The sequence below is a fragment of the Amblyomma maculatum genome, chromosome 6 (assembly GCF_055883805.1).
Source record: "Amblyomma maculatum isolate TAMU_Amacu chromosome 6, ASM5588380v1, whole genome shotgun sequence".
Taxonomy (NCBI): Eukaryota; Metazoa; Arthropoda; class Arachnida; order Ixodida; family Ixodidae; genus Amblyomma; species Amblyomma maculatum.
This window is the reverse complement of record NC_139349.1, coordinates 153,843,557-153,852,939: the sequence shown is the minus strand read 5'-3', so window position 1 is coordinate 153,852,939 and position 9,383 is coordinate 153,843,557. Positions and strand designations below refer to the sequence as shown.

At 44.5% G+C, this 9,383-nt stretch overlaps 1 protein-coding gene across 1 annotated transcript in view; it reads left to right on the top strand.

Moving 5' to 3' along the window:
* The window catches only part of spab (space blanket), a 30,652-nt gene that overhangs the window by 17,329 nt on the left and 3,940 nt on the right, over positions 1-9,383 (top strand). Inside the window, exon 3 of the mRNA XM_084605760.1 lies at positions 5,460-5,604. Within this exon, the coding sequence (XP_084461886.1) occupies positions 5,460-5,604 (145 nt within the window). The remainder of the gene's footprint in view (positions 1-5,459; positions 5,605-9,383) is intronic.

The following is a 9,383-nucleotide window of genomic DNA, read 5'->3' as shown; positions in this document are numbered from 1 at the left end:
AAGCTCACCTATAATTCTAGAAGATTCATCATCATCATCATCATCATCATTCATCATCAGCCTGATTATACCCACTGCAGGGCGAAGGCCTCTCCCATATTTCTCCACTTAACCCGCTTCTGTGCAAGCTGCATCCACTTGACCGTTGCGAACTTCTGTCTAGAAGATTACCCTGCAGTAGAAGCAGCATTACTTTAGAGCTGTATTACTCTTGGCGCATAACGAGCAAGTGATTTGGTAAGAAATTGACAACTTCTCTTTTCTCGTTTCGTTCGTAACGCGCAAAGCAACCCCTTTAGTGAGACACACAGAGTCCGATCATAAAGTATGATTTACGACCCTGAGGCCCCTCGCTCATGTCATGTGGACTCTCGGTAAACAGAACCTCGAGGTACCGGAAAATTATGTTCCGTCTATCAGGAGTTTCATTTACAGAGATAATAGGTTCATTGCGCGATCCGCTTCCATGCCGCGGTCCCGACTTTACAGCAGGGTGCGCAGTTGGAAGTCTCCGCGGGAGCAGATTCCAATGTGCAATATCTTGCTATACAAACAGAACGGTACACAATTGGCACAGACGTAATTGCGCAAATATGATCAGTCAGTGTTTTTGTTTTTGTCAGTAGACCACTTGCTTATTGTAGAGGAAGTTAGCCCCAAAAATTTGACAAACACATAGAAAAGACACAAACGATGAAATACAGGTGCCTGTCTTTCGTCGTATGTCTCTTCTGTGTCTTCATCAATGTTCTTGCGCTAACTTTATGTACGACATGCTGAACCACCTAGCCCGACAAAATGCCCTTTAGCACTTATTCTAACTTTACAATACAGTGGGAACTGCGGTTTACTGATTAGGTTAAAATGACTTTGCTTGTTATCGCTCTAGCACCGTCTCGTTAGGCTGATCTTGGGGAAGTGTTGGGGAATATTCGTATGACTGCAGAAAATGCCAAAATTCTGCAGTTACTGGGACGCAAAAGTGCAGATTACTTGTCACCAACACACTCACAAAATGCCACTTTGCCTACTTGTGTCTCTTCATTATTTGGATACGCCCCCCCCCCCCCCCCCGCCTCCCAATCCTTTGGCTATTCCTTTTGTAATATGTGCATGTTATGAAGCAGGTGAATCCAGTGTTCTTTTTCTCAGAGTTCAGTATTTAATCATTTTATACCATTATTTACATTACCGGCCTGCTTTTGTTATCGTCAAGGCTGCTCTGTAATGCGAAAGTCGGGATCCCTCAAGTGCTTTATGCAGCTTTTCCCCTGTGTTCCTGGCAACTACCGGTTGCAAATAAACTATGAATTTTGAACAAATATTATTGCCGTACATAGAGAAGCTATGTACGGCGATAATAATTGTTCAGCCTAGCAATAATTGTCCAGCCTAGCAACGCCCGGGCCGTTGCTAGGCTGGACGTCTTCACGGACGTCCGTAAAAGCTTTATTCGATTTGAACTGTCGCTGTCAAGACATCGCATCATTTCATTGACCATGACGCGTTCCTCGCTAGTCGACTTTCCAGTTCATAGCAAAACTTCATCGCGTATTCCAGTTTTCTCGACGCAGTTTAGAAACACGGTTGCAAGCTAAAGCCTGCCCATTTGCTCCGCCGGTTCCGAGTTAACTAACTCGTTGCATTGTGAAGCTGAAGGATCTCCTATTGTCCACCGAAAACAGTTCCCTAATTGCGTTCATACGTGTGCAGCGCTACGACAATAGTTTCATTACTTTCACGACAGATCTTGTATTTTATAGCAGCACAGCATATTTTACGTTAACCATTTCTTGTACGACTCAGTTTCTTCAGTTCAGCAACGATACTTCTTCTGCGGACCAGAGCTATCAAGTGGACTACATTTTGTACTTTAGGAAAGCCTTTGGCTCTGATCATTACCTACTATATAATTATACAAGCTCAATTGTCTTGGTCAGTACCTCAATGTCGCATACAGACTTCATTCCTTCAAAGCACGCACAGCTTTTAATTATTGGTTGCAACTCCGAATACGCAATTGTCTCATCTGATGCACCTCAATGGTCCTGTTGGACCCCTTCTATTTCTCAAGTACCACTGATATTGTTGGGCTGTAACTTGAAAAGTGCGCCTTAATGCTAACGACGGTGCCGTATCCCCCTTTGTAGAAAGTTGATCCAGTGCATTGGATCTACGCACGTACTGGGATTCTATTGACGCGCAGTGCTCCAAATGATTGATATGTTTGAATTCTACAAAATGCCATCTTGTATCTGACATTACCCGCTGCTCATTAAATAATGTTTCTCAGCATAAAATATATTTAGGATATAAAAGTTTAGGTGTGATTTCACATCTAACATTACCTGGATGAGGCCATTGGAACTTGTCACATCGAAATCCTACCAATGCTTACTTTCTTAAAACTGAAGTTCCACGCAGCACAGCCACAATACAAACAGCTTTTGTGTTTAAGTTCCATTACATCGATTCTCGAATATGAATGTCTGCATACGACATCAAGTTTGCCTAGTTATCCAAAATGCCGAATGCATCTAAAATAATACAGCGAGGTTTTTGCCGAGAATTTAGTTTTTCCACTAAAATTATATCTCATAAAACCAACACTATTACTATATTCACATGAACACAGGAAAAATTGCAAATCGCAGGGTATCTATTGGATCCAGTTTAGAAAGTTGCTGTAATCTATTTTGGCTTATTCAATTTGGAAGCTGCTCAGTACCTATTTGAACCTCACTTTTTAGCTTGACAGCTTGATGAACAATAGAAGATAACCAAAGTAAAATGCAGGAAAAATGCATATAAAAATCATTCTTCTCGCTGACAACGAATAAACAGAACATGCTTCGAACTAACGTTACTCAAACATGCACGCACGATCGATTCCATGCATTTTTATCATATATGTTATGCGGCGCTCGGTGGTGCTTTTCATGCCTCTGCGGCACGCAGTTATCCTCATCTAGTGTAAGCTTTCCGTTATCGCTTGTGTGCATTTTCTTGCAACACTTTCGGGCTTACCAGCAAAATGTTATTGACCATTTTCCACCTGAAGTGATTCCTTTGAGTGCAGCAGGACACTTCAACAAAATAAAGGAATACATAAAAGAAAGGAGCAATAAATAAATAAATTAATTAATCATCATCATCATCAGCTTGAATACACCCCTTGGAAGACCAAGGCCTCTCCCAGATTTCTCCACATACGCTGGGCTTGTGCCTGCGTCACTCAACTAATCGCCGTGTGCTGTGCGATGTCAGTGCACGTTAAAGGACCCCAGGTGGTCGAAATTTCCGAAGCCCCCCACTGCGGCGTCTCTCATAGCCTGAGTCGCTTTGGGATGCTAAATCTTACAAACCGAACCAAACCAAACCGAACCAAACCAAACCAAACCAAACCAAATCAACTAATCGCTGCGAACTTCCAATCTCATTCGCCGACATAACTTTATGAGTGCCCCCCTGCTTTGTTCTCTTTCTCTTTGAATTCAGTTGGCTCTGATTCGGTTGTTTTTCTTTCGCATTACTTGCCCTAACCATGAGCACCTCTTCTTCTCGATTTCGACTAGAATGTCATTAACTCGCATTTTCTCTCGTATCCACTCTGCTAGCTTTCTGTTTGTTAACCATCCACCTATCATTTCTGTTTCGTTGCTCTCTGCGCTCTCGTCAATGTAACTTTAATTATTCTTGTTAGCATCCACGTTTCTTCCCTGTGAGTGAGTACCACTAAAATGCAGCTGTTATACACTTTTATTTGAGGGATACCTCTAAATGGCCATTGGCGACCTTAGAATGCACACTCCATTCCGTTCGTATCATTCTAGTTATTTCATTCTAGGGGTTACAACCTGCGGTCTCTACTTTCCTTAGTAGGTTATATTACCCAATAAAGCGAGTATCGCTTGCAGAAGAAAATGCTGCATCCGCATCACGCTATGCGGCGTTGTTTTTGAACGGCTCTTTCGATGGACGTTAAAAAACAACCTGAACAATGTAGAGAAAGCTGAAAATAAATCCGAATTTGGTGAGCAAGTTCCTGTAATATAGGCAAGCGAGAAAATGTGAAAATACATCGTGGTTAATTAAAGCGGGCATTGGCGGTCAAACCATGTCCTTTTCGCTGCGAAACGAACAGTTTCAGGTGCGGTCAAATGATAAGTATATGGTACCGAATAAGAACCACGAGTGGCGATCGACAACCAGGTATACATTAACGTTATGGTTTCCCGATGCAGAGAACAAGCGTTTTTCGATATTTTCCGACCTTTTACTGGTCTCGTCATTTTTTTAGTAAGTAACTCTGACAATCAGTTTGCGCGTGGGGTACGGAATTGGATTTTTTTTTTGTTGACACTACTCCGCCTCCAATGCAGGAAACTGATTCAGGGAACGACGCGGCGCATTCAGGATAATACGATGCGGCCGCTTTCAGCGACCAAATTGAAAGGCTAGATGCGTGCCTCTGTTTGCCAAAAGCAGGAAGGACAGCAAAACCGTTTCCACTTTGTTAAATGAATTTATTTTTCTTTTGGCAAAATATTCTCAGAATGCCCATCCTTCGAGGCTATCGGAGCGGATAAAGAACAACACACCGAGCAACGTCTTCCCACGCTGCCTAGCAACATCTGTCTCAATGTATGCTTAGGAAAGTTGCCACTCTGGGAAATTCTCATCGGCGTTTGAAAGAAAACATGGAAAGCTCTCCGGACAACGCGAACGATTCTATGTTTCTTCTTTAGCACGGCTCTCGACTCGCGCTCCGAATGCGTTTCTAACATTTTCGACCAACGAGAGAAAAACTTTCCTTTGTCGTCGTTAGTCCGAATACGTATATGACGTGCTCCCAAGAATGCAAACAATCCTTTTGTACCCACAGAGGCATTGCGGGCACGAAATTCAGATATTGGGGGAACATTGCGCGTAATTTATTCCTCTGAGTATTTTTTCTGATCTCCCTTTTGTCTTCAGACGCATGCAATATATTTGATATACGTGTAGCTAGGTACTTTCATTACACAATACGCATTTTATTCAGAATCACAAATGCTTTCGTGCTAAAGGTAAGAAACTAGAGAGTTGTGTTGCCACTGGAAGCAGCCCAGGCAGCCCAAACCATGGGCACAGCATTCGAACTCTGTTGGCAACGTCTGGCCTTACGTAGGGCCAGTGCATTGACAACATAATCTAATATTCAGCCGATGTTTCGTGCTGACTAGGATGAACCTGGATTACGTAAACCAAATCAAAAATATAACTTGGAAAAATACTGTTGCTACACAATTTGCAGCCCTATAGGGTGAAATGTGATGCGCGTTTTAAAAATATCTTGTTAGATAAATGGCTAGTATTTTACACAAAATCTTTCATCACCGTTGGCGACATTATAGCCCTATCTTCTTCCCCTTTTCTAACACAGTCAGATGATTTACCATTCTCGTCCCTCTGTGCAGTCTGAACAGAAGAAAGGTGGGAACGAGGTTGTGCTTGACACGGGCCTTTCTGAAGAGGACGAGCTCGGCTGCTTCGGCCGCAAGTGCTTGGCCAGCGACCAGTGCTGTCGTGGCTCCGTGTGCGTCGACGTGGACGGCTCGAAACGTGAGAATTTCGCACGTTGTTTTGAGCTTAGAAAACAATGGCAAGGAGAGAAGCTGCTAGGAGCACACGACTGTATTCGTTGCACGTATCTTACTAAGCATGCTGAGCTCGCTGGGCAGAGCTAGAGGAATGTGTGGAATCCTGAAAGCCGTCCCAACGCTTTTACATCAAGCATGCTCTGTAACCCGCAGGTAGGGCTCTTGGAACACTATAACACTCTAGACTATGCCTTCTAGACCCTGGCGACCCCTGAGGAGGTGTCAGCTTCCAGTGCGAAGAGGTTTCTTCTTTGTCACCAAGAAGCAACAAAGTATCGCTCCTATTCGTCTTTTACGTTTTGAGCTAAAACTGGGAAAGGAAAGTGGCACAAAATGGAAAGATCAAATGCAAAGCCGTGGTAATATCCGGTCTCTTGAAGAGACCTCGAGCTATAATGGTGATAGAAGTCACATATGATGTTGAAGGCGGCTCGAAAGGGAGAAGGACAAGGAAGGAACACGGAAAAAACAGGGCAGCGCACCGTCTTGGGTATAAAACCTGGCTACACTGTTAATCTCTTTCCACATACGTGTGAAAAAAAGTCCACTTATCAGTGGAACTTCCTAATATGTAAGTGGAAGTTCTACTTTAAAAGCAACTTTTTTAACGCATATGTGGAACCCGATTAACAGTGCACGAACCAACTAGCCCGAACCAAATTACTTCTACAAGTCAGACGACGACTTTTAAAGGTGAGGTGTACTTGAGTGCCCACAAGTACAAGGATCACTCGCGTTATATTTTGCTTACTATAAGCCTATAATGCTGCTCACTCGAGCCTGTTCTCGAGACGACGATCCTCGGTCGCAGTCAGTGCTTGCATGAAGCTCAACATTTATTGTTGCCGGGAATGATCAAGTACTTAGTTAAGACTATGCTTCACCATTGAGCTCACGGTACTGCATCCTCACCAGTGCTTCTGATGAACGCAATCAAATAGTTGGCACCTTGGTAAGCCGTAGCTCTTCTAGATGGATTTAATTTACGAAGCAGCTCTCGTAGTGTTACCATTTTTCCTGTCTCCCAACGATCTTTTCCGTTGAAGAAATGATGGTTACCGTTTACGAACAGTGTCATTATGCGGTTGGATTCTATTTTGCTACGCACCGTTAATCCACGACTGCTCCTGTGGTTTCTGAAGCGAGGTAGTGGTGTTGAAAACTGATAACGTGCTGCCATTTTAGTTTGTAATAATAGTTTTCACTTTTCAGTGATAAAACATAAATTGCATATATGTTTAAAACGATTAATCATATTCATAGTACACAGGGTCTGCACGGAAAGTATTGAGACTAGTAGTGGCTTTGCGTGCATATCAGCGCGATTGGGAAATCGGTTTCGGGTGGGGGTGGGGGACCACTGAGCTTCACAATGGGACGAATTCAATCGGCTTCAAACAGACGAAACGAGTGGACGGACTTGAGTGTGTACCCCTGTTTGTAGCTGCGTCGAGGAAGCTGAAGCTAACGTTGGAACAGCGGTACATGGTGCAGATTTGAAATGAGCTGGAAAAGTATTCTACCGAGGTGCTCGCCACGATCAAGGCAAGGATACGATGTGTTGATTGCGACTGTTAAAATGCCACAGATCATTCGCAGACGGCGGTGAAGTCATCCAGCACAAGAACAATCCGGCCGCCCATCTGCGGCGGTTACGAACGCGATAATGATTGTGAGGGTGTTTTACTAAAAAAAAAAATGTTCTGCGTGTAAAGATCGTCATTACTGTCGAATTTCTATCTCTTGTGCAATTGTACGGACATTTACACGTAAATGATTTTTCAGTAAAACTAGAACACAATTGTTATCGGCGTCCGTTGCCCTCGTCGATGGGTTCCCTGACTGTTGCTGAGCTAGAAGACACGACGGCCGTCTGAAAAATACTTTGTGCCATCTCAACAGTCGCAGTCAGCACATCCCATCGTGGCCTTTACCTCGATGAGTGCCTCAGTAGGCAGTTTCCCTATTTAGTGTACAACTACACCGCGTATCGCTATTCCGAATTTCGATACAGTTTCCTCGACGCAACCACGGAACTACCGTATCAAGGCCATCCACTCGCTTAGGCTGCTCAGAGCCAAATGAACTCGTCACTTTTGAAGCTGAATGGTCCCCTATTATCCTCCGAAACTGATGTACCAATCACACTCATACGCTCGCAACGCCATGAGTAGTCTTATCATTTTCAGGATAAACCCTGTATTCTGCAGTAACAGATTGTTTTTGCATGGCTATGCTTGTTATGGGGGTATCCGCTGCCACCTGACCCGCTGTGTTTCTCATCGCCGCACATGGCGATACTATTCGTTAGACAATTCAAAAGGCCCCGGGATAGTCTTTATGCCAAAATGAAAAGCAGAACCGTGGAACAACGTGTTCAAACACATATGCGAAGTGAGGCGAGATTCCCTTCCACCCCCGCACTGTACAGCTGTGGCGGAGCAGCCTGCGACGTCACATGTGAGGCGAGCGCTCGTTTACCATTGTGGAAGCAATAACGGTGTAGTTCAGAGACGAGCATAGTTGCCTAACGCTTGTATATCCGATGTCACAGCAGAGCAGTTTCGAGCACTATTAAGAGAAGGATGCGAGCGTGCGAATAAAACGCTTCTGGTGGCATGATCTTGCAGATGACCAGAGTAATGCTTGTTAGCCGACTGCGCCGTAGGCCTCGAGTCTTGCTAGCCCGCGAATCTCTAGTTGGTTACAAGCCGAGCTAGGTTACCCCGAAGTGGCCGGTTTGTATGTGCAAAGGAGGCATGGGCAGCTGAAGCGGCCGTGTGTCGATTAGCGCACACAAAATAGTAGACCACGCCCAACATAATGATCACCATCAATGTTGGCCCGGACCATGCAAAAAATGACCTCGGCTAAATAAAATCAGAGTGATATCCGTGCACTGTGGGCCACGCCCAGTCCAATGGCAGCCCCAAAAGTGCGCCTCCACCACCCCCAAAATTTGGTCCATGTCCCACAAAATATGACCAACACAATATCACCGAGCAGAGCGTTCTCTCACAGGTGTTACCTATGTAACCACGCTAAAATCATACGGTTTTCTGCAGTGCCAATTGAGGCGTCACGCATGCTGCATGCGCTTCTGATTGGTTTTGTCCACAGTTCAACCTCTTTTCTTCTTTTTCTTCTCCCTCGTCCGCGCCCGCAAACATCAAACTTCAAATAGTCATCTGACGACAGGTTTTTGCGAGAATCCAGACAGACAGTGCTGCTTCTTGTTCTTCTTCTTCTACTTTGATGAATGGCATATACGCACGAAGTGGTACAGCACTGAAACGAAAAAAAAAAGAATATCACGGACATTTTAGCGCCACTTTTGAAGCCACTTTTGGCTTCCGTCCGCATCACCCATTTCGCGTGCGTGGGCTTTGTCATCCGCTCAATCGCCAATCCCTTAATCTGTGCCTCTATTTTCTCACGCTTGCTCTATATCATGCCATATAATGCAAACCACCTTTCCACATGCAAAATCCTGCTTAACCGAACCATGCGAACGTGCATTCGTTGTCTATGTGTGCGGATCTGACTCTGGGATGCAACGTTCCGGGTAAGATTAGTATCTCCTACCAGCCCCTCGGCATCCCGTCAAGCGACGTCACACACGCCTATCAATGAGTGCCCGTCCATTCACCTGTCAAGTACCATTTACCAGAAAGACGCTAATGATTTTTCGTTAACAACGGTGAATATAACGCCAGCGTCGCGTTTTACGCTAAACGCGAG